The 25,787-nt window shown below is 36.6% G+C and overlaps 1 protein-coding gene across 8 annotated transcripts in view; it reads left to right on the forward strand.

Annotated features, from left to right (window-relative positions):
* ST18 (ST18 C2H2C-type zinc finger transcription factor) overlaps window positions 1-25,787 on the forward strand; it is a 211,579-nt gene that overhangs the window by 153,417 nt on the left and 32,375 nt on the right. For all 8 annotated transcript variants that reach the window (XM_083823763.1, XM_083823762.1, XM_083823766.1 and 5 more), the window contains 7 exons: window positions 2,356-3,153; window positions 5,987-6,121; window positions 7,869-7,959; window positions 9,599-9,703; window positions 11,120-11,325; window positions 14,528-14,739; window positions 23,744-23,989. In XM_083823763.1, coding sequence (XP_083679889.1) covers window positions 2,356-3,153; window positions 5,987-6,121; window positions 7,869-7,959; window positions 9,599-9,703; window positions 11,120-11,325; window positions 14,528-14,739; window positions 23,744-23,989 — 1,793 coding nt within the window. The remainder of the gene's footprint in view (window positions 1-2,355; window positions 3,154-5,986; window positions 6,122-7,868; window positions 7,960-9,598; window positions 9,704-11,119; window positions 11,326-14,527; window positions 14,740-23,743; window positions 23,990-25,787) is intronic.

A 25,787-nucleotide genomic window follows, 5' to 3' on the forward strand; every position in this document is an offset into this window, starting at 1 on the left:
ACTATTACTAGATAAAGTAGTTATAAACAAGCTTCAGCTAGAGCATAAAACTGGTCTGGATATGTAGGTTTATTTTTAATCTCTTACTGTAAAATTGCTCATTTAATTGTGAGTCCATAATTCTTGTTGCATCTGTTAACGCTTCAGTTTGTGTACTGATGCAACCATAAACTAAGCTGAGTTTTGATTATTTTTTAAAGTAAATTTAGAGTTTATAGAGTGAAAAGCAAAGCTGAGACAGCTGTACCATTAAGATTGGTTCAACAATAATTTTAAAACATGTAACTTAAAAAAACTCATCATTTTAGCATCAATCACAATGACTTAAGGAGCAAAACCTAAGTTATGACGCGTTTATATTATTTTTCATCTTTCACCTAGAAAAATAATCAAAAAATACCTGTTAGTATTATCAGCCTTTTTGTTTGTTTGTTTGTTTTGTGTATGTTTTGAAGAGTGGGAAGACTTCTTTTAAAACTAGAACTTCTTGCTTCTTGAAATGACCTAGTGATGTTATTGCATTCTTTTCCAAATGGCAGAAAAACAAATAATAAAAACCCATTTAACTGAAGTTTGTTAGAGAGCCAAATCATCATTCTTACTTGCTGATATGTGAAAGACAACAGACCTCTTTATTCAGAATACTGCAATGTGTATGGTACTGGACCAGCTGCTAAAAAGTTACATTAAGGTTTACAGACGTTTTTTTAAAACATAACTTTATGCACACAGTGCACAAGGCCACCTCTCCCTGCATGAGCCCAATTTTCTGAAGAAGAATAAGAATTAATCAATATTTTCTTTTAACATATAACAAACAGTTGAACCAAACAATTATGTAAACTGGAAATGACCCAAAATGCTAACAGTTTGGCAGCAGTAAAGTGAAATGCATTGTGGTGCACATGTGCATTTTTGTCCCCCTTTTCCCCTCCACAATAATCTGCACTTAATAGGAATATTTTAAACTATGTAGCTAAGCAACAGAGGTAATTGTTGCTTTCTAGAGCTTTTGTTAGGCACTCTAACACAGCCCAAATATGCATAATTAGGTATAATGTCTATAAATCATTATTGTACACATGTGGGTAGTTAAGTGGATTGAGAGAATAGTTCAATGAATTGGACATATTCAGTGAAAATGCTTTTTATTTGTTTTCTGTAGTTCATAATACTTTAAAATTATCATAACCCTTTACACTTTCTCTTAATAGCTTGCTGTGTTATGGAGAGAAACCTCATTTGCATTTTAGACTATGCTTAATTTATTATTTAAACCTGGAGTTCTTCTGATTCAGGAGAGGACAGATACATCTTGGGAAATAGTCTGTACTTGTTTATTCATCCTCCTTTCTAGGAAGTAAAATGTTAAATTTTTCAGTTTATGTTGAATAGATCCCAACAAAAGAATGTACCCTATAATCAGCATTATTGAAGGGGCTAGTGTTGTGACTAAATTCTTCCCTTCATCCAAAAATGCTTTTAGTTACTATGGCAATATTTACTTGATCCTGGCAAACCAGTGTTGATTTTAGAGAGATAATTACCAGAAAGGAAGATGATGGAGATGTATTTTTGAGTGTCCTTGTCAGAGGAAATGTTTATAAAAAAATTAAACGAGATACAAAAGGCATATTGTCTTCCACATCGACCACCTCTCCTACATGCAGCCTCTATTACCTGCTGGCTGCTGCTTTTCTTCTGAAGAAAGATGTTTATAAAGACAGGATGCACTTCAGTGGTGTCTTTAACAAGTCCTTTATGAGTCTGTACATAACAACCATTTCTGTTTGCCTGTGCATGACCTGATCTATCACTTAATGTGGCAATTGCAGTGGTGACCAGGAGCTTGCACTTTGTGAAGTATCGATGGTTTTTCCACCAAGGTCTTTCATGGGACTGAAAAAGTAATTAGGATCTATTTTGAAAAAATATTTGGGAATCTTAGATGAAAGAAAAGTTAAAATAGATTAGAGGAATTTTTAAATGCATGTGCTTGTATATGTATATGAATAGATTAAATAGATTGTGCATATATGTTTGTATATATGTATAGCACGTTGTATTTGTACAATGGTGTGTGATGGTGTGTGTTCTAAAATAATACATATCTTTACCACCAGCAAAAAATGGCAACATATTTATTTTGCATATAGCTTTGGAGCAATAATATAAAGTAGATATAATCTTAGAAGGGCTTTTTCTCATGGTACTAGCAGTCATTTCAAATACAGATTTGGTGAATTCAATCATTTCAGAGTACCTTTGAGTAAAGAAATGGAAATTGTTAATATCTTCATATCTCTTCTAAAGGATACAAAAAGCAGTTATTACATTATTTTTTTTCTTATACAGAGGAAAGGACTCCAAAGCCATCTGAGGAAACCCGTCATTCGGGTGTGCAAGAGAATTCCAGTGAAAGAAAAGATAACTATTCCAGCTATCAAGATGCCATGGCCAAGTCTTTGACGAACATGGGAAAATTAGCAAAAGATGCACCCACTCGAGCAGTGACAGAAAATCTAAATGATAGTGGTATTCAATCTCTAAAAACAGAAAGTGATGACACTGATGAATGTTACATGATTAACTCGACTGAAGGAAAGGAAAAGACTGTTATTTCTGACCCCAAATATTGTTCATCTGAGGAAAATGAAAGTAACTCTGAAATCATGGATAATGAGTGGGAGAGCTCCTCAAATTTCTCAGAAGAAACTAGTGTAAAACCCCATCTAACTCAGAAATATATCGTAGAGTGTAACCAACCTAGCATTCTGGAAGTCCCAGAAATTAAGAAGGAAGAGGTAGAATTTGGCCCTTGTGAAACACTTTGTGATTCAGAAACAGAGCTAAGAGCACCCCAGGAGTCTCACCCAGATCCTTTTGAGAAGAGACTTCAGAATGCATTCCCTGAAAGTGAAGAAGATGACAATGAGTGCCTGTCAGAAACAACAGAAATGTCAGTTGAGCTGGACAAAGCAAAAGGGAACTTGAGTTTGCTAGAAGAAGCAATAGCTCTGCAGGCAGAGCAAGGGCATGTTTTTCACAGCACCTACAAGGAACTGGATAGGTTTCTCCTGGAGCATCTAGTAGGGGAAAGGAGACAAACCAAAGTTATTGACATTGGTGGGAGACAGTTATTTAGCAACAAACGTAAGGAAGTATTTTTTTGGCTGTTCTTAATGGCTTAAGCATTTATCCTGTGACTGATAAAGGATTCTGAGCTAGGTTTTATAGCAACAGTAAAGAATCTGGAATTTAGCTGGTAATTTTGCTAATTATGTACCTTCACACTAGTGCCTTACATCTAACCAGGTTAAACACTGGGTACTTGGCATCCTGCCAAACCGCTATGTGAAATGATCAGTAATGGCTACTAAAAGGGCTCTGTAGCTGGCACTGACACTCCTTCTCCTCCTTCTCCTCCTCCTCCGCTTCCTCCTCCACAGAGTGCTAATACATACCTCCTGAATTTCAGCAGCCAAAAAAGAAGGCATTAAAACTGTGCTTAAGGAAAGGTTAGGGTGAAAAATTGGCCTCTTCCATACATACCACCTAATTCCTAAGCCATGTGTTTTCCGAGTTCTGTCTACTTCATGTATCAACATAACATTTTACTACAGCCAGGAAAGCACATGCCGTGCTCTTCTGCCTCATTCACCATCAGTAGAATTACCAGTAAATTCCAAAATCTTTATTGTTTCTGGTGCTTTGTGACTTCCTATGAAGCTGCAGGAACATTGCTCCATTTTCAGTATCTAATTGGGCTTCCAGAAGTGGAGATTGAAAAGATTTGTGTTTGATTTGTAAACTGAGTTATCTGGTGTGAAAGTCCTCAACTGGGGATAATTACAGAATGACAAAATATGTCATTTTATAAGCACTTTTTCTGCTGTAGTAAGTAACAATATATTCATCTGTCCTTTGACCTTTCCTTTTTTGGCTTCCAAATATAGTGAGGTCACCCCAGCATGGCTGCAATTTCTGCTTTTGTTAAACAAATAGATTTACTTTGATATTTCTAGAGTTACTTTTAATGCTTTAGAGCATTATGTTAGAGTCCATGTATTTACTTTTGTGGCATTTGCAAATATTAGAGTATTTTAGTTATCTAAAGACTTTACCGTATAAGATAACTGACCATTTTATTTAGCAGTTGCAAGTATACATATTTTCTGTTGTATAGGCAGAATATGTATATGTATATGTATAAGGCAGAAAATGCATATCATCCATCTTATTCTTCCGTCTGAGTCTTTTCATTAGCTGTACATGCAAGGTGTTAGTCTACCTCCTTGTAAAACTACATTAACCTTTATTTGCTCAGATGACTGTGATATATGACAGAATTTTGCAGATACCTTTTTTTTTTTTTTTTTATCCTGAGACCAGCTTTGTTTACTAGGGTTCATATTGGAGTCAATGTGACATTCTCACAGCACACATAGAAAGGGGGTATGATGGTAAACATGGCAAAATTTGGCCCTTCCTGATTTTGCCTCATATTATTATTAGCCATATTTTGCAGGTTAGTTCAAAAGTTACATTAATGGAGGAACAAGCTAGGCTTTCTTCAGGCTATATAAACACTGTATGATTTTAGTCAATGTAGCACTAGGCACTTTTTTTTTTTTTCACTTTACATAATTAGCTGTTTTTTATATTTCTGGTGCTGAAAATCCACTATCAAATCCATCAGCTCTTAATTTTCTTTCTTGGATGCTACATCAGAAAACCATGGCTTAAATTTACATTTTCCTATCTTTTTAATGATAAATCTTTCTAATTACTGGTGAAAAAAATTAAATCATATTTTAGGGTCCCTCTTTATTTTCTGTCCACCACTGCAGCACTTTCCATTTGCAGTGATTCTAAAAAACATGTGGTCTCCTGTTGATGTTCCATCTATTTTCTTTCCTCCGTATTTTTTAATTTTATTTTTTTAACTACAGTCTTGCCAGGAAGTTTAACCCTCAGCTGTCTCTGTCAGTCCTGTCCCTGAGCATGTCCTACCTTGCAGTTCAACAAAATGAGCTTGAAGGAGGCTGCTCACTGTGCTGGCTGCAGCTGTTTTCTCCCCCAGCACCGAATGCTGTTGGCAGCCAATCACAGATTGAGCTAAAACCATCCTCAGCAATTTATGCCGCCACTTCCTCCTGCAGATTTCTCACAAGAGATTTTCTAGACCAGAATTCATTCCTTTCTTGCCCAGACTTTTGATCCTGCATTGGAAATCAAATAAAGGCTTTCCGACCAGTGCTTCTTGCACAATTCTAGGTGCTTGTAAACAAAACTGGGAATGCACTGTGGCCATTACGGAGTGGTAGCTCTGGGGCTGGGCTGAGACCTTGCCTTTGAAAGGGTATCGGCTGCTCCATGTTTTCACTGTCATTGTGGGTTGTTCCACAAAGAGGCATTGCCTTGTGTACCAAACGGAGCTGCTTGCCTTGCCTCTCAAATGTAAAGTGGCATGTATTCAGTTTCCTAACAAAGAACCTACAGCCTACAGATTTGTGATATTTAAGGAATGGCTTCTGGTTGAAATGCTTTTATGTTTGTTTGTTTGTTTCACACCTCATATTTGGTTGTCCCAGATACCTGAAGCCTGACACTAACAAAGTAAAAGATTGTTTCTGTTGTTTTTATTTTTATATTTATTCCTTTATAGATCTTGATGTTGGCTGATGCTGCCAGTTTTCTGGCTTATTGGCTTGTGGCTTCTGTCCTCTTTGAGGTTCTGAATGGAAAAAAGTGATACTGCAATCCTAAAGCTATACAGTTTATCACATAAATAGTGTACTGGGAGTGGGGAGCACACAGTATAAAAACCCTAAGGAGATGCTGAAATCACCTAAGTCTGTGTTAAAACTTTGTGTAGAAATAATGTCTGAAGTACAAAATAGATATTAACATCCTGATAAGATCACTCAGCTGAGTGCAGGCAGGGTCTAAAACCACTCAAAATCCTTATCTGATTTCTCTGCAGATTCACCCAGGCCTGAAAAGAGAGAAACCAAATGTCCCATCCCAGGATGTGATGGCACAGGGCATGTGACTGGGCTGTACCCCCACCACCGCAGTCTCTCAGGCTGTCCACATAAAGTTAGAGTGCCACTAGAAAGTGAGTATCATCAACCTGCAGTCCAGAGTAAGAACTGGATCTGGCCTGGTATTGGGTACTCATGCTGGAAAAGAAACCCTCTTTTTCTGGGGGAGAATGAAGAATTCGTCTGAGAGGTTCCATCCAGCTCTTGGCCATGGTCCTACTTCCCACACTTGTGAAGTTCATGCACTACTTAGCAGCAACACTATAAGTAGCAATAGACTTATCTGGTGGCCTGGGAAGAACAAGATCAGATCCAAACTATCCCCACGCTGTAGAAAGACCTGCATAATGTAGCCTTATGAATATTGTGTGCTGTATGTAAGGCACAGAGAACAGAGATTACCCGTCTGCTTCAGGGCTCTGACTTGATTTGCTGTAATCACCCACTGAGGCTGCTGTTTTCACATTGCTGGTAACTTAGAGGCCTGGGCATGACGTACAGAGATGTTTCCAGTGTCTCCCTTACCACTGAGCTTGAAGAAGTTACTTTCATCAACACATCACAACAGCGCTCCACAGCAAGTCCCTCTCCTAGGACTGTAGCATGCTAACCTTTTCGTGGCCAGTCTAGCCTGAATTTCCCTATTTATTTCTAGGTGTGTTGATCTGATTACACTGGTTTGTTTGTGAAATCCTGCAATGTGATGCAATGCAATGTTGCATAATAAGCCAAAACTAAATGTGAAATTAGTTGTTTAAACAACATAGATTGTTTTCTGTGGTGGCATGCATAACAGTAAATTAAAAGGATAGTTGCACTTTACTGGTGTTCTGTTTCTAACTGCAGGTCTATCTTTTTTTTTTTTTTTTTTTAATCTGGTACTAAACTGTATTTATGGAAATGTCTGCTGAGTTTAGCAGGCTGCTGCATTTGGAAGGCTCCAGCAGCATTAACTTTTTTAAAAGTTAAAATTAATAAGCCCTTGTTGATTATCACACTTCTAGTCAGATATGTTCTGTCCTGCCGACCAAAAAAAAATATATATATATATATATGTAACCACATTTTTTTTTTTGATAGAACAAACCAGTTTTCCTGAAGTACTGTTCACCCAAAGGGGGGAAATGCACTATTGAAATCATAAGGGGAGACATACAAAGATGTATTCTGTTTTACACAGGCATCACTCTTAGTAAAGACAGTCCACATGGAAGGGCATAAGAAATGTTCATGCAACAGGTTGTAATCACTGTTGAGGGTGTAAACTGCTGCTTGGGGGAAGGATCATTTTTTCTAAAGTAGATTCAACAAAGGGCAGATGATCAGAAGTTATCAGGGTTCAAAGGGGCATACTCAGAACAAGGCAGAAGGCATGAAAGTCATTCCTGTACTTGAGAACTTGCCTTCCCTGAGCCAGAGGGAGAGTCTAGCTATAAGTATGGCCCCCCAACTGTGGGGCCTAGGACTCCTGTATGGGTCTCTGTTTTTTCATTTACTGTGCTAACGGTGTGTGAAACAGAGGACTAAGGACTTTGTGATCAAACATTCTTGCTAATTTCTGCCTTTGCTCTTTGGAAGTCGCTAGAAAAAATGGTGTGCATGTTGGAAGCCACACTACAACCACATAGCAGTAAACTGATATATGTTCGAGTCAATGGTCTTGCTGCAATGTAGGTCCTTCGCTTCTCTTCTTTTGGGGTCAAAATGTGACAGAATAGAGAATCTTCTGAGTCTGAAAAAGAAATCTTCTTTTTAAATGCGTATATATATATATTCACTGATATATGTTATTTTCACTTTTTTTCTTTTTTTCTTCCATAGTTCTTGCCATGCATGAAAATGTTTTAAAGTGTCCCACCCCGGGATGCACTGGAAGAGGACATGTCAACAGCAATCGCAACACACACAGAAGGTAGTTTCAAACAGTTCCTGTCTGCTTAAAATCTAGCATGTACTCATGAATAAATTGATGGTCATGTCTTGGAATTAGATGCTATATACTAGACTGCAGAATGCCTATGAACAGCAAAGGTAATCTGTATTATTTATAAGAAGATAATTGTGTTTAATTTTATTATGTCAAAAATGGCTTCAGTACTGAGGATAGAAAATTGCACTAGTCTTTTTCACAGATGAGATTTCAAACTATATTATCACTGTAGTGTTCACAGTGAAATACCATAACATAAAAGAAGTAGGAATAAACAAATCCATTACTATTGCTACAACTGGTAATCCCAATGGAAACCAAATCCTCTTCTTTCTGCACTACTGACATGGTCGTCCTTGGCAGGAACTTCCCATCAAGGCACATTCTGTTTTAGCAAAACAGGAAATTTTAAGGGCAATACTTTAGAATCCCCATAAAAATGAACTCCATTTATTAGCCTCAGGAATATCATCTTCCTGCTTGGAACACCCTTGTCTGTTTAACTTTCTGCCTGCAGGGAGAAAGTAAAATAGAGAAAAGCCTTCCAGACAGGCAGCTGGGGAATCACAGCTGGGCTGCAGGTGAGGCAGAGAACTGAAGCCACTGTTGTCAGCACGGCTCCTGTCAGCACTGCTGTCTGCTGGGAGGCAGTAAGCCAAAATATTCCATTATAGTTCTTTTGGAGGGCCATTCATCTGGAATAATATATTGTCAATCTAATGACCAAACTTAGGATGAAAAATAGTCAAAAACATCTTTGTTGAACTGAATTTTTGAGCGATTTTCTTTTTCTGTTGCTGTATTTATTGATTAATTGGTTATTGTAAAAGTGCACCAAAATCAAGGATTATCACACTTCTATCTCTAATACAAAAAGATGTCATCAAGTCTTAATCAGAGGGACCAAAAGATTATGTAGAAGAGTATATAAAGAACCATTAATTATTTTGCATTGTTTTTCCTGTTTTAAATCCCCAATCAACTTTGCAGCACATCAGCTGTATCATAAGCAAACCATGAATAAGATAAGATGTTCTAACGTAATAAAGCAAATAGGAAAAAAGAAAGAAAGAAAGGAAGAAGAAGAAGAAGAAGGAGAAGAAGAAGAAGAAGAAGAAGAAGAAGAAGGAGAAGGAGAAGGAGAAGGAGAAGGAGAAGGAGAAGAATAAAGCAAGCACAACCTGAAATGAAATGACACAATGTGCACTTTGTTACCAGTCATTGTTCACATACATCTGTTTATTTTCCCTCAATCCACTTTCCTTTTAATCATTAGGAGGCTTATATCCATGTTTTAGTTGTTAAAGTAATTGTTATTTGGAAAAAAATATATTACTAGTGAGTTTCCAGCCACAAAACATTTAAGCTGAATGGTGGAAATATCCTACATGATTCAGTTTCCAGATATATCATCTCAAATATGCAGATTTCACAGCTTTGCATTAAGGAACAACAAACAAATGAATCTGACCTGAAATAGCAGCTGCTGTTCCAATAAATGCATAGGGCCCCAGAGAAATTCAAAGCCATTGGGTTCCACAGTACGTTTCCTTTAATTAAAATTTCATTTAAAGGTGTTTTTTTTCTTCTTGTTTCTTCTCTTTACCTTGTTTTCAAACAGTCTTTCTGGTTGTCCAATTGCTGCAGCTGAAAAGTTGGCAATGTCCCAGGAAAAAAACCAGCTTGAATCTCCAAAAGTGGGACAGTGCCATGATCAGACTCACAGGTAGGAGCCTTCATGATCTAGTCTGCCCAAAGTATTTCTGCACAAACTCTGTTGATCAGTCCTCAGGTCTTTCACCCTATTTGGCTTTTAGCTACAGAGGTAACTCAATTTTGCAAGATGAACTACTGCAAAGGTAAATAGATTGACCATATGTCAAAATTGTCAAGCAGCATTCTGCTGACCCTTGTGAGTGTGGCTGACATTGAAGACAATAGACATACTTTTTGAGATGCAATCAGATCTGTTCTACTAAATCTTACTTCAATACAGATAGCCTAATGAATGTTTCTCAGATATCTTGCTCCCATAAATCAACTCTGCTATCTCTGCTGAAATGTTCTAAATCATTTTACCAAACATTCCATTGTTGCAATATTTTGGCCACTGGAACATGATTAAAGATCTTTTTGACCTTATTGCACTTCTAGCAGCACAGCCCTCATTTGTTTTGTGGTTCTTTTCAGAGGCATCTTCCAGTGATTCCAAGTAGCAGGTTGTATTTTTATTGCAGTTATCTGAAAGGGTTGAGAACTCTGCTCATTCAGTTTCCCCACTCTAGATTAATTCATATTATGAGTTTCTTTATTTTAAGTTTATTGGTTTAATTAGTTTAATTTATTTTTTTATACAATGGCATCAAAAAAGAGGAAACATTTTTTATTGTGATTGTATTTTGTTGAGAGTTATATGGACCCTACAGACATGCATAATTTGCACATCATTGGCACCACAACCATTACAACCTATTATATTCAGGTCTATTTGGGGACACTTTAATTTGTGGATTATTGACATGATCAGCTCTAATGGTTCCTTCAGAGCCATTACAGAGTATTATGTCCATGTGTCTGCCAACTGCACGTGCCTTAACTCTACATACGAAAAGTCCTTAGGAAATTACTAAAGACAAGTAGTTACTGAACAGTAACTAAATGGAATAACACACTGTAAATCATTCTTTCATCCCAAAGAGCAGAACCAATTATTTTAGATCATCTTGTATTAAATTTATACCATATTCCTTCATAGTAAAGTGAGAACAATAGTGATCCATAGCACTACAAGTCCTTTGTGACTTGCAAAAATCCAGACAATTTTTTGGAAAAAAAAAAAAAAAGATAAATGAAACATGACACTACAATGGTAATCCAGAATTAAACTGGTATCCTCCTTGTAAATTGCTTGCAATATTACTAGAGTATGCTAGAAATATTTTTGTGTACAGCTTTGAACTACTAGGTCAGCCATACTTACATAATTTCTTTCTTGTACTCATCTACCAGTAGGTTTTACATGCAAAACCACCACACTTTCTGATACCAAGAGGCAACTGTACCTTACTTTTCAATAAAATGTAACTTAGATATTCTTTTGCCTTTCTTGTCTTTCTCATTTTTGTCCTCCTTCTCTTTGCAGCACAAATTTAACTAAGCAGCCTGATGTAGCTCAGTACAATTACAGAACTTCACAGCCAGTCACTTCCTCCAGATCCACCCTCACAAAAGAAAAGGAGAAGTTTGGGAAAGTACCATTTGATTATGCCAGCTTTGATGCACAAGTCTTTGGCAAACGCACAATGGCACCCATGGTGCAAGGACGAAAAACACCCCAGTTCCTTGAATGTAAGCTTAAAATTCCATTATCTCTTGGAAAATGGGCTTTTTTTTTTTTTTTCTTTTGTTTCTTCGGATTACAAACTTACAGAATTCAAAAAGTCTTTGGAGAAAACACTTTAACCACTTGTTGCCAGAATGCTAAATATAATCACTAATTTGCTAAATATAAACTGCTAGTACGCTAAATAGGATCACCATATGGTTTACTTTTTTGACGTTTCTTTTAACAGTGATTATCAGAGGAAAAGGGGAGTGAAAAAGAATGATTTACATTTTATCTGTTACTTTCCTCCTTGGTTAAATTGTGATATCATTATTCATGTGAGAGCATGCTGCCGTGAGAAGTCCCATAGAATGTGTCCGCATAAGATACTATGAATTGCAGTAGAAGGGAAATACAAGTTAGGTTTTAAAGGGCACTTCAGATACTTTTTAGCTGCATCCATACACATGTTCCTCCTAGATGACCACGTGCCTCAGCTGCATTGTTTCGAGGGCTGGATTTAATTCATTTTGATCTCCCATATTTCTGCACTACACCATATTTGTAATGCAGATATAGCCAGTGCATCAAATTGTTATCAAGATGTTCCTGCTTGCATCACTTACAGATTTGCTGAAGTAATCCTCTGTACAAATGAGATGCCATGTGTGAACAGGGATTATTTATTGCAGATACTCTTCACAAACTTCATAGCAAACTTCAGCAAGATTCTGCCATCTGACCATTATAACATAATCTAGTTTCAAGAAACAAACAATTCAGTTTCCACGAAGGAAATGGAAGAAAAGAGTTTAGTTGCACCATATATAGGTTCAGATTAGAGTAAATCCAAAGCAATATGACAGAAGATTCTCTTCTGGCTTTTGTTGTTGTTGTTCATGGGGAAAAAATATGTAAAGGAAAACAAAACAAAACAAAACAAAAAAAAAGGAAATCACATCTAACTTCAACCAAGGAAGGAGAACTTTCATAGTAAGGTGAACAGAAAAGCAGAATTTTTTAATATGTATATGTACACATATACAACATAATATACTTCAAATAATATATTATATATATTTTTATATATATAAAAATTCTCTATTTATTTGTGCAAGTGTCTGAATGTTTATATAGAATATATATATATATGGAGGTATCTATGCATTTGTGTATATGTATAAATACCTCATTTAAAATTCCAAATGAAAAGCAGATATTTATCTGGCCTAGAAAATAGGCTTGTTCAGATGTAAGCAAATATGTGCATTGCCAGCTTCTTGGGTGGCAGATTTTCCAATTTTGTTTGTAAAATTGAATATTCTTTATTAGCTGTCTCTTTTCACAGATGCATGTCTATTTCACAGGTTCATTTCAAGGAAAAATTATTGAAATGTTTTTATATAAATGCAAATCTATACATATGCAATTTATGTATAATGTATATCAGGACTGAATTTTACAGCCTGTTGTTCTTGCAAGATTGCAGTGTATAGCTATTATTTAAATGGAAAGGTGAAAGTAAAATGGCAGGTGAGCGTTTGTGCAGAAACATAAAAGTTGGCAATAAGAAGCTGTGATGTAGAGATTGGTTCAGCATCCTATGTAAATATGTATCTAGCCAAAAACACATCATTAGTCCTCTGTGGATTCTGCATTTATAAACTTGATTTGTTGACAAAACAGGCATCCTTCATAGCTTGCTTTTTTTTTTTTTGTATTTTAGGGTGGTTTTAGGGAAAAAGCACCTTATTGCTCTTTAAATCTAATTTGAAATTAGATTTAGTAACTGCTAAAATGAAGACCCTCTTACTTGTCCTATAGTCTTACAGCAGGATAGATAAATCCTTTTTCATTTGCACTGGAGAAAGGGAAAGCTGAATCATGAAGCTCTTATGTATTGCTCTACTGAGGTGCCGCCAGTATTTAGGAAAAACGAACACGGCATTCAGCTACAGTCAGTGCACACAAACAAGCATTTCTTGTACAGCATCCCAGGTTTGAGGAAAGATTTCTTGAATGTCTTGTGTAGGTCTTATCATTAAAATGCACTCATCCAAAGCTCTACATACAAAGGGATCCAGAGCCTTGGGGCTCAGATCTTTATGTAGCAAGCAGATGGCTATATGCAGAAATGTTCTTGGTGTATCTGGATGTAGGCTGAGAAATTGGATTTTGCTTACTCTATCTTTGTATGACACTGGAAGAGCTACAGACAAAATAAATTATTATTGCTTACTAAGTGCTGAGATCACTGTGCTGTGTTTTCACAGCATCAGTTAGTGACATCTTAAACTCCAAAATCCAGAACAGAGAGCAGAGTTCTTTCTACCTGTTTTGGAGGAAGTGCTGCTGATGGAGGAGAAAACAGATCCACAAATGCCACTTTTGTCTGTGAAAGTGCTTTTCTGTTCACCTGTTAGTTCTTCCTTCTTAACTGACCTCTAGCCTAGTGAATCTGTGTATTATTCCAAATGATAACCAACATTAAAAGGTCAGCTAAGACCACTTTTATTCTGAATGTTCACTGTTGGTTGTTTCAGTTTCTTTTTTTTTTTCTTGTTTTGTTTGTTTGTATGTTTTTTAATTGATTAAAAGATAAACAAATTACTAAACTTTCCACAAAAACAAGACTGAATACTCCTAACAGGTAATGTTTTTCTATCACTTGGAGTTCATTCAAGAGACCGATCTTGTTCTCCTTATTCATATGTACAAAGCCATGTAAATAACAGAGTTATTAATTTAAGTAGGGTAATTTAAGTAGGGTAAGCAATGTTGTTTTAGGAAAGACTGGACAAGTCACTTATTTTATTTTTTTACACAGTAGAGCTCTAAGAGGAAGCCTTTATAAGGATATATTTGAAATTGCATTTGCCAACCAGTGTCATCAGGTCACAGCTGATAATGCATTAATCTTTGTTCAGTCTTTCCTTAGACGTTGTTGCATTTAATGCTTGACTAAGGAATGAAAAAATTCTTAGTAAAAGTCTCAGATGCTTTGTTGAAAAATGTGTATATTGCAAAGTCATTTTTCTGCTAAAAATTAAATTAACATGTTTCTGAAGCCACTTTTACAGAAAACCATTAGAACCAGTAGGAAATTGATTGTTTTAAATGTATTCTTTGAATATTTTAATGTATAAAATTGTAGTCTGAGAAACAAGACTATTTATTGGGAAAAATCGCATATATGCAATTGCTAATCAAATCTCTCTTCAACAGCAAAGCATTTTTCAAATCCAGTGAAATTTTCTAATCGACTGCCTAGTGCTAGCGCCCACACACAGAGCCCTTGCCATGCCAACTCTTATAGCTACGGTCAATGTAGTGAAGACACCCACATAGCAGCAGCTGCTGCTATCCTGAACCTTTCCACCCGCTGCAGGGAAGCAGCAGAGATCCTCTCCAACAAACCACAGAGTCTGTCTGCCAAGGTAGGGTAGTCCAAGAACCTGGAGGGTGTGCTAGCTACTGAACTGTGCGAATAAACTGTCTTTCATGTTAGTGACTGCATTAAATCCCCAAAAAGGAGGCTTCTGTTTGCATGCTCTTTTGAAGAGAGACAGAGAAAAAATCAGTAATGTAGTGACCAGTTCTGATAAAAATAAATAAATAGCAGGAATTATGTTGTTACTCTTTTCATAATTGAGCATTAAATACAAGGGGGCTGTTTTGTGGGAAGAAAAAAAGAAGGATATTTGAAATCCAGCAACAATCTGTGGTAGATAATGTGTTAGATCTGTTTAAAGAGGGAATTTTCCTCTCTCTGAATCCAGCCATTAGCAATCATTTTGGAGGATAGTAAAAATAAATTAATCAAGGTGATATTTTGCTTGCAATGCAACAGAACTACACCTATAGAGTCTGTTGCATTCTGAGCTCATAACAGTTTGTTTGACAAGGTATAGGGAGAGAAATGAGTGACTTTGGTAAAATGGTACTTTCTGCTACTGGGAGGGGAGAATCAGACCCACAGCGTTCGGAGATAGATAATTTGGGCAAGTCTGTCATAATGGAAAGCTGCCTAATATCATAGATGTTTGTGTGGCTTTCATGTTTTGGTTTCTGCTCTGCATTTCCTCACAGATCTTTGTGATTTACAAATGGTACTGTGTGAGCTATAAGCCTTATTTTCTGTGCCATTACATAGTATTATAATGCTGATGAAAATAGGCAAGATTTTCTTCTTATGACTATGATTATGGGAGTATTGTTGTTTATTTATTTGCATTAAAGTCATACATGCTCCACTGCAATGAAACTTTTGAAAGCTTTTGCCATTGCAAGACGTTGAGAAGAGATCATTGGGGAGTGAAAGAGGTGTATTTATCAAGACACCAAATATCAGGTGTGTTTCTGCTATGGAACTCTGAGTCTTGATATGTGTTCCAAAAGACAGATGAACTCTGTCTCTGGAAGTCAGTGTCACTCTATGATGATTGTTACAGTACTAGTCTCAGGCTGGCTAGAGGTGGCTTCTGTAGCTGTTGGCTTAAAAATTTTGTTCTGCCTCCATTCACCACTCCTAAGAGGTTCACTATTATCCTTTGAGGGGAACCACTTATTTTACCATAAATGTTACACCTTGTCAGCTCTTACAAGTCATGTTCCTTTGCAGAGCAGTATTTCCTGTTTTGCTGACTTTCATTTATATTTGTGGAGTCTTGGGTCTTGAAACCAGTGTTGTCAGGTGCCACAGAGTAGATGTTCTAGTGTTAATATGTCCACATGCATCCCTTGTAACACTGTCTACCCCAAATATTTATCATGGAATCTTTTGCGGGTGGCAGATCTGTTCCAGATAGCTGCAGCAGAGACCTCCTTCCACTGGTCTTCAATACAGACTTCTAGCAGGGAAATGAAAACTGATGCCAATGGCTGGATTAAATGGCTGCTGCAGCCTTTGGCTGACCTTAGCAACAGACCTTTCTTGCCAGAGAAGAGCAATAAAGGGACCAGGCATAACCCAAAGATTTTTTCCTCTATACCTGCTTCACAGTTGCCAAATCATGGGGAAGGTTTGAATGGAAGTGAACATAATAGTAACGATATGGAGGGACACTTGGGGCACATAGCTTACTCCTTTTTCAGAGCCAAGAATCCAGCCTAAAAGAAAATCACCTGCATACCTTGCTATCTGCCTGCCTCCACTTTTGCCAGACTTTCTGGAGGGCATACTGCTACAAAACATCTGACAGAAGAATCAGAATTAGCTTCTGGCTAGCACACAGGCAAGTAAGCCCCAAACAGATTTGGTGGCCAAAACCACACAAAACCCGTTTTTATTTGGTTTTGGCTATTTATTACTTTCAGGGCTCAAACAGGAAATTGTGGAAATACATTTCTAGAAAACTCCCTTCAGTGAAGATGTTTTCTTATTTTAAAATATGAAGCAAACTTAAGGGTATTTTTAAAAGATACAACCATCTATTTATCAATGTTTCTGAATTGTCTTGTGGCTTGTATTGGTCACAAATGTAAATGTTTAACTGCTAGATTATCTTATATATTTTTAGATCATCAAAAACATCTCCTGAGGACTTTTTCAGTGTTTGGACTCAAGTAATACACCATCAACAGATGACTACAGATTTAATTATTTCTTTTTCCTGTTGTTGATAATACACACATTCACCAGGTCTGAAAACCCTTGTGTGGGGTGGTTGTTTTTAGTGCTCCATAGTATCAGAACTCTCAGCTCTGCACCTGCCACATTCTTTCATTCCTTGCCAAAGAATACCTGATTACCATCATCCTTGGTTTAGCAGATCAAAACTCCTAACCTGTAAAGGCCTTTACTCTTATGTGAGCACCAGGTAGCTTCTCACCAATCCAAGCCATTACGCTTTGCAAATGGGAGCCAGTGTGACAGAACGAGGGCCAGTGGGCCTGCAGAGGATATGGTAGGAAACCTTTTGCAAGTACATCTGAAATAGTCAGATCTGTCAAAATATTGTGTTTCTAAGTTTTAACAGCAGAACTTCAACTTCAGACGTTCCAAGCAATTGTCATTTTCTTGTTTTCTCAAGGCACATAGTGTGTATGTTGCCTTGTTTAAATAGATGGGGAAAACACCAAAACATTTTTAGCACAAGTTTTTTCTTGAAGTCATTTTTTTTTCTTTTTGTCACTCAGATTTTACTTCTTGACCTCCTAGCATTGCCAAATTTTTAGTAAGAGTTGGACATTTTACCTTGACTGTTCATGACTTCCCTGTAAATATAGATAACACTTAAATGAAAAAGTGACTGTTTTTTACTGAATAGTTTCAAATTTCATTAATTTAATGGATTTTCAATTATATTAGGGAATGTCCCCACATTCCTTACGTATCAGTTCAAAAAGGAGAAGAAAAAAAGTAAAAAGAGAGAATTGTTTCAAGGGTAGTGAAATCCGGTTACACATTCACAGTGCTGTCAGTAAGCAGAACTTCACAAAGAGAACCAATGTACAATTACAAATACCAATGTAATTTTCCTAATAATTCTATATAAAAATTATTATTTTATAAATAAATTAATTTAAAGAATGCATTTACTCTTAAGTGGGCAGTAAAATGGATCTTAAGCTTTCTCCATGAATTATCTATCAGCTGTATGCAATATATTAAGATAATCATATACTTCCTGATACTGTTTTTTAAAAGTGCCACAGTAATGTTACAGTGTCTATGCCATTCAACCCCACAGGTGCAGACACCTGTAACTTTTATAAACGTTTCCCCTGGATATTACAACCATCAGCTAATTCTCATGTGGTCTGTACGCCAAACCAATACCCTGGTCTGCATATTCATTTGCAGCTTCATTCATCTCCTATTGAATTCAACAGAAGGACTCCATTGGAACACTTAGCCTGCACTTTCTAGCACAGTGCAAGAGTCTACATCATTGTAACATCCAGGGATCTTTGCTATGTACAGCCTCAGCACATTCACATCTCACAGAGGTAGTTGCGAGCAATGCAATTTATCTGTATCCTCATCACTACTGCTTGCCAAACATTTTGTTGAATGTTTTGGTGCTTTTCCCACCTGTTTAGACAAAATGGCATATGCACACTATGCTTTAAAAGAAAACAAAAAATGACACTTGCTAAAAATGTTTAAAGTTCAAATTCTGTTTTTGAACAAAATGATGTCATCTCTCCATTCTTGGATATTGATGACGGTGATAATTACATCAATTATTTCAACAGTGTAGTTAGTACTTAGCACATTTCTAAGGCACTCCTTTATTCCAAATACCTTAAAGCCTAAGTAGAGGTTGAAAAATCAGCCAAGAATATCATAGGTTCTATTCTGTTTTACTGCTGTGCATATTGGTCCTTGAGTAAGTTCTTGGCTGCCTTTTTTTTTAATTTGTGAATTGCTCTATGCTGAAACTGTGACTTCATTTGTATCTCAAACATTGCTAGGCAGTTACAGATTTTCTTTTTTTCTTTTTTTTTTTTTCCTTTTTATTCAGATTAGTATTTTAGTTTACTGCAGAAGAACGCAGTTTAAATTTAAATCTGAAGAACTGAGTAACAAATGCATTTATTCTTATTGGCTGTGAATAGAAGAAATTGTACTCTTTTGGATGCAGTTACATTAAGAATAGTGTACGTATACATGGCAAGGTACTAGTTACAGAGTTATTCTCAGTACCAGAAGTTAAGAGCCCTTTTGAGCTTTCTGATGCAGACTGAACTGCTAGTGGGAATGCAAAATCATTGATAATGTTGTTTCTTTATACTTACTTAGTATTAAGTGCTATGGCTGATGCCAACCAAAGGATACATGAAACCCCTTATATGTAATGATACAATCTCCCTAAGGTCACGGGTTTAAAATAAGATTCATGCAGACATAACAATTCACTCTTTCTGATCCAGCTATGAGATAAGGCTTACCTTGTAATCATTACTTGAGACACACTGCAGAGTATTAAATGTTGTGAGCTATAGAAGGGGTGAAAAACGTATGAAAAAATGCAAGAGTAATTTATCACAAAAAAAAAAGGATACTTTATTTTTAGCTTATATAGTTGAGTTCTAAGGATAAGGCTAAATAATGTACTAGGAAATATTTTGTAATATTTATGTCATAAAATAAAGGAGACTGAAAAAACTTAACTTTAAAGTACTTGACTAAATATTTGACAAAAAGCTTGACTCTAAACATTTGAAGAAGACAGAAACCATTTTTTTTAGTGTACAAATTTATATTAGTGTTCATTTTAGATGCATATTCTTCATAGAGTACTACTTGTACCTTATCTTTTCACTGAATAGGTCATGGAATAAAGAAAATACACTTCAGTCATTTTTCTCTCATTTGTCATTCTGAACTTCTTTTTCCAGCTGCTTGTAAAACCTGTGGGGGTGATTGCACTGTCACTGATGTGGGAGTAGATAAGGAGTAACCTGAATTTAATTACTGTATGTCTCCTCTCACCCTTGTAGATTTTTCTTCATTGTTTTAGTGGATTTTTCCCTAGTTTGCACTAGCATAAATGTAAATGTAAATAAGATCAAAATCAGGCTCCAAAAATTCATACAGCTGTAAACTAATATGTTAGTAATAAGTAATAAGTTACATTCACATGTAATAAGTTACATTCACATCCTTACTTTATTTACATTTTTAAGGAAGAATCAGAAAAATGTACATTGTTTCTGTAGCTATATTTTAAATATGTCATGATAAATGGGTACATATAGGCCAGTTCTTGCATGCACTAGAGTCAACAGTAATAAGATCTTGCTTTTACTAAGAACATAGCCTTTAAAAGTCTTAGCTAAGCACAGTAAGTGCCATTTTCTGTCAGCATGTCATAGCATTGCTCTAGCATTTTTTTGCCATTTGCCATTTTAGTCTTTTTAGTTCCATTTTAAAATTAATGTAAAAATAAACATGGTAAAACAAGCAAAGGAGACATATTGAGAGGAGGGTGGGATGAGAGCCGGAATGAAAACTGGAGCAGTAGCTCTGACCATCCTCTCTTTTTGCTCTGCCATTTGGAGTTTACTATGAATGCAGCAAAGTGAGAGCTATTTTATACGGTTCTGAATAAAAAGCCATGCTGTAAACGTGTGATCCATCCTGTGATGGGCAAAAGGGGATATTTTTCCATGACTATATTTAATTGTTGTGTGCATCTGTGAGCTCACTTAAACCCCATCTGTACTCTACTTCACAAACACACAACCCAGCCTTTCCTGACCAGAATTAGGTACATGTTGGACAACCCAACTTCTATGTGAATTTCAGGAAAGTGCTGAGGAACCTCTAAATATCCACATTAGTAAAATGTTCTGCTTATCACCCAAAGCTCCTTGTTGCAGCTAATGCTAACTGTTTCTCAGAAATGATGTTTCCTGACATTTTTCTATGCAGTTTCATCGAGGAGGGAACCTTGACTGCTTTTGGTCTTTTTTGTTGTCATTGTTGCCTTCTGAGTAGCTGATATTTTGTCAGTGACAGAGAATCTGCACTATTTATGGGTTTTGCACTATAAAACTACTGCAGCCCAGTCACATGGCTTCCTTTTCTAAGCCATCTGTCACAGAGGTCTGGAATTTTATGTGAATGTTGGTTGTGCAGACTTAACCCAAGTTTTTTTATTATGAAAAATGTCAGCAACTACAATATTTAGCATTTTACTTTACATTGGTCATTAAACTTGATTACTGTAGCTCTGTTTCATTGCTATAGTTACATATCAACTAGGAAGCCAAAAAACACTGGGGCGATCATGGCAGAGCTCTATTGTCAGATCCTGGAGTGTGCTCTTGGCACTGATATAGTTAATATCTTGGATTTTTGTAACTAAGGTTTATTAATGCTGTTATAAAAATGTATTTGATATTATACAGATGGCATAAGATGTTGTGGTTACTAAGTTATTATCCAGGATAAGCTGCACTGTCAAATTCAGGGCTTAAAACTATCACAGGAGATTAAACTATTTACTAAAAAGGGGCAGAAAGATATAACCAAAGCGTCTTAGTATGAACATATTAGAAGTGTATTTACTTCCCATAAATATAATAAAACATCTCTCTCTTTAAGCTGTATGATTGAAAATGTGAACTTTATCATGCAGGAGAAGCAAATATAAGAGGTGTCTGAGTTTCTGAACTGGGGAAAAGCAGATGGCTTGGTAGTGCTTCAGTCTAGGTGGGCATCTGTCATAGGCCCATGGACACAAAATAGAATCAGGGTCCCTGAGTAAGGAGAGATCACTAAGCCCTCAATCTTCATCTCCTACCAAAAGTTTTCATCTGATTAGAAATATTCCATCAGATGCATTTCACCTTTAAATGAGTCGCCTCTGACAGTGGTAGAAGACATGGCTGCATGAAGGAAGCTTGTGCCTTCAGTCCAGCTGGGTTGGCCATGTCACATTTTTCAGCACAGTGGAAGAATTCTCTGTTTCATCATAATTGTATTTAGAAAACTTAAGTAAGGATAAGTTTGACTGCCCTATCTTTAACCATTAAATGATAGACTAATCATTTAAGCTCCAGCAATAGCTAATAGGAAGAAAGAGAAAGGGATTCTCTCTGTTGGAGTCTCACCCCTTCCTAAGAAAGAGGTCTAAAAAAAATGGGAAAACTCGCCCTCTGGGCATATCTTTTTGTTTTAAAACAGAAGATGTAAGTGATTCATTTATGATACAGGCTTACTTTTATATTATTCAAGTTAGGAAGGCTCTGTGTGGGTTTATATGACTCTCTCCTAAGTTTCACATTTAGCCCCAAATTGCCAAACATCTTCTGAGCTTCGTGGTGATGCAAATAGTACTGATTATAATAACAGGAAGACACAGCAGCATTAAATATGGCATTCAACATGGATATTACTTTCTATGACCTTGTCATTTAACTCTATAGTTCTGTATATTTTCCAATTTATTTAGGTTAACATATACAACTAGACAATGAGTGTTCCTTCAGAAGCCATGTTTTTCACCTCTTCCCCTACTTGACTTTAATAACTGTTGTCACTAGCGCAGACCAATCTTATACTCATCCCTACCTATACTTCAATATGCAGTGTTGCTCCCTGCTTAAGACATACACATTAATTCCAGACAGTGTTTTGAAATAGCAAGAGCAAAAGATCAAAAAGAAAGGAAAGAAAAAGAAGATAAAAAAAATAAAATAAATCTAAACAAAGGTCATCTTGGCAATTATCTCTAGAATGGAACTGCAATATCCACAGAGAAGTTCACGGTGGTAAAATCACCAGCAGGTTATTAGTTATCTTTCCATGGGGAGAGAGCAAAGGAACTATATCTCATCAATGAGCATTAGCAAGAAGATTTTTATCTTCTTCAAGGATGATATGGGCATGCAAAAGCCTACTTGGGCCTGTGTCCAGAAGCAGAAAGAAATACTGGTCCCTTGATACACAAAAAACTCTGGGTGAGTCCTCACAACACACTAGAGAGCATAATGTGAATTTTTTTGTTGCTTCCATTAGTAAGTTGCACTTTCAGAAGCCTTTTGTCATTCCAAGAAGAGGTTTTACTGTTTTTCTGTGGAAGGCAGAACAGGGAGCTTTCCTTCCCTGGTCCTCCTCTTAATGCTAAGCAGCCCTTGTCCCTTCCTATGAGCAAGAACTGCTCTGAGATGTTCTTCCAGCCCAGAAATAGAAGTTGGGTCTCTCTCCAAAGTGAACAATGCCCTACAATCAGGGGCTGATGATTGCTTTGCTTCCCAGAGTAGCAAATGCTGTGTTGACTCATACTGGAGATCTCCTTCAGGGACATCCTTCTAAAGATGATCCTGTGGCTCCCAGTCTAGCACTCTCAGTGCAGAACTGTGCCTTAGTGGCCTAGTCCAGCCCATGTCTTGTGGAAAATTTTTTAAAGGTCATTTCCAAGCCAAATTATGATTAAGGCAACATGTTATTATCAGTGATGCATGAAACTCTAGTTAAAAAATCTCATACTGTGTTTCTTTTAGGCATATTTCTTCCCCCCTCCTCCTCTCCCCCATGATGCAGATGTTGTAATATTTCCGGGTGTGGGGGGAAGGGAGCATATGTAATAGTAATGCTGTTGGTGACCTAAACAATGCATTAATGCTTTTAACAGTGAATTGGGGTCATAGTTCTCTGTAAGAGTAAAAAGATCAAGAAGATTTAGAGCTAAACTTTTTTTAAATAAAACTAGATTTAGGGTGTATAGGTTATGGTTTAGAAGCATCTTATTTAAATTCTGCTTACTATGTTTAAGCTGAGATGCAGGGACACCATTACTGAAGCTACATTTAAGTCTGCCTAAGAGTTGGACAATAACTGATATAAATCGAAAAGCTGGTTTTAGATTCAGATAAATTTAAATAAAAGCAAGCATTTATATTTATCCTTTAAAAGCACCACATGGTTATGTTGCAGCCTCACCATGTCCGTATCTAAACATGTCTCTGTTTCCTGTTGCATGTCAGGGAGCTGAGATAGAAGTGGATGAAAATGGCACTCTGGATTTGAGCATGAAAAAGAACCGAAGCCAAGACAAAGTTATGCCTCTCAGTTCTTCCAGTACAGTACTTCCCACTCCTTCCTCATCTCCTTTCAAAACAAGCAGTATCCTGGTAAATGCAGCCTTCTACCAGGCTCTTTGTGAGCAGGAAGGCTGGGATACACCAATCAACTACAGCAAGACTCATGGCAGGAAAGAAGAAGAAAAAGAGGTATTTTTTTTTTTCAGTTTCTGAGTGATTTTTTTCCCATGGATAAGTGGTCAGATGGTGGTCTTTGGGATGACCAGTTTGGTGAAGTTTAAAGGGAATTTATTTCTACAGTAGAAGTTTGAACATTGAGTTAGCTTTAATGTTCTGTTGGATATGGAAAAACAACAACAACAAAAAACTACTCATTTTGAAAGATCTTGCTCTCAGAGCCTATTTTCAGAGATGGAAAACAACAGCCATGCATTTTTATAGGGGTTGTGAATGCCTATAAGCATCTAAGATAAGGAAATCAAAGGCATGCGCAATTAAAGACTGTTTCTTAATTTTTTTTCCTAATGGCTCAGTCCTGTAGCACATACACACAAATGACCTAGCACTCAAAACAAAAAATGCCAAGGTAGTCTTTTCATGTTGAAACATATTTTTTTCACTCCCGCTCTTTATCCTTCTAGATAACTCAATATCCAAGTATTTAAACACATGTTTAGACCCTTGCCTATGGTATTCTTTCAGTGAGGAACTTTTTGTTTTACCTTTAATGTATTTCAGTAAATCTCTGCCAGTGAATCTTAGATCTCACATGTGAGTCTAATGGTTGAGAAGTCAGATGGAGAGCATAAATTCAGAAATAAAGGTATTGCTAGTAACTCCTGAAGGTTTTGGCTACAAGTAGCACAGAAGGATATACAAATACTTTCCACCGATTGTGGTGATTTTTATCCCATACGGAAAGAGCATGGGAAAAATATATGAGTACATACAGATGTCTTCTCTTTTCAACCTATCCAAGGAAATATAAAAGCTCAAACTTGAAAATGCAGCAAAGATGAGCAATTAAAATTTCAGTAAATGGTTTTATTTAGTAACTTTGCATTTTTCATGGCTAATCTTCTAGATTGCCACTTCCAACTTGATAATGGTCTTCATTTTGGTTTTGTTATAATTTGTTTATAATTTGCTCTGTCATGTCTATTTATGTCTATTTATCCTATCTTGGCAACATGGTAGCATAGTTTCCTATTGTCTTTCTGTCCTTTTCTTCTGTTATACTGGCAGGTTCTGTCCCTTTTTTTTTTTTTTTTTGAGACTGTCTGAACATGGGGGACATTTTTTTTTCTAAAATTAGAAAGGGACCATCAGAACCTTTTCAGTCAAATTGGGTAAAATCTTGGTAATTAACATAAACAAGCCTGATTGATAGTTTTCTGAAGTAGAATAAAAGATGTCCCACTTTGGAGTTTTTATTCATCTGCAAATACATTTCCTTCTCATTTAGTTTTATATATTAAATAATGGTATTTGAACATTTTAATAATTATGAAATTATCTTTTCTTCAGATACCAAAACTAGCACATTAAAAAGACATAGACGGGGTAAAGCTGTTTAAGGTTGAGGGTGGGGGATTCAGGCTTCCAATTTCAAAAACACCTGGAAATAAAAGACAATTTAGTTGCAAAAAGAACAAAAATCTGTCAGCACTAGGTAGAGACCTGCCAAAATGAGACATTTGCACCATGGTGGATCATTTCTTGGAGGCAGGGTTGTCTTGACGAGTATGTTTCTGTAACTTCTGCAGAGCTGATGATGCTCTCTGACTCAGCCATGAGGCTCTGAGAGCATGGTCCCCATATCAGGGCTTTGGAGCACATTTTATATGAAGTGGTAGACTGAAGGCCCCCTTCATTCCACATAATGGATAAGCATGTCCAGCTTTGAGAAAACTGCCTTGCTGCAGGGGATCAATTGGTGTCACAGACTTGGCAGGGTGCCTGTCATTCCATTCTTCCTCCCTGCTAC

This window comes from Anser anser (genome assembly GCF_964211835.1).
Source record: "Anser anser genome assembly, chromosome: 2".
Lineage (NCBI taxonomy): Eukaryota > Metazoa > Chordata > Aves > Anseriformes > Anatidae > Anser > Anser anser.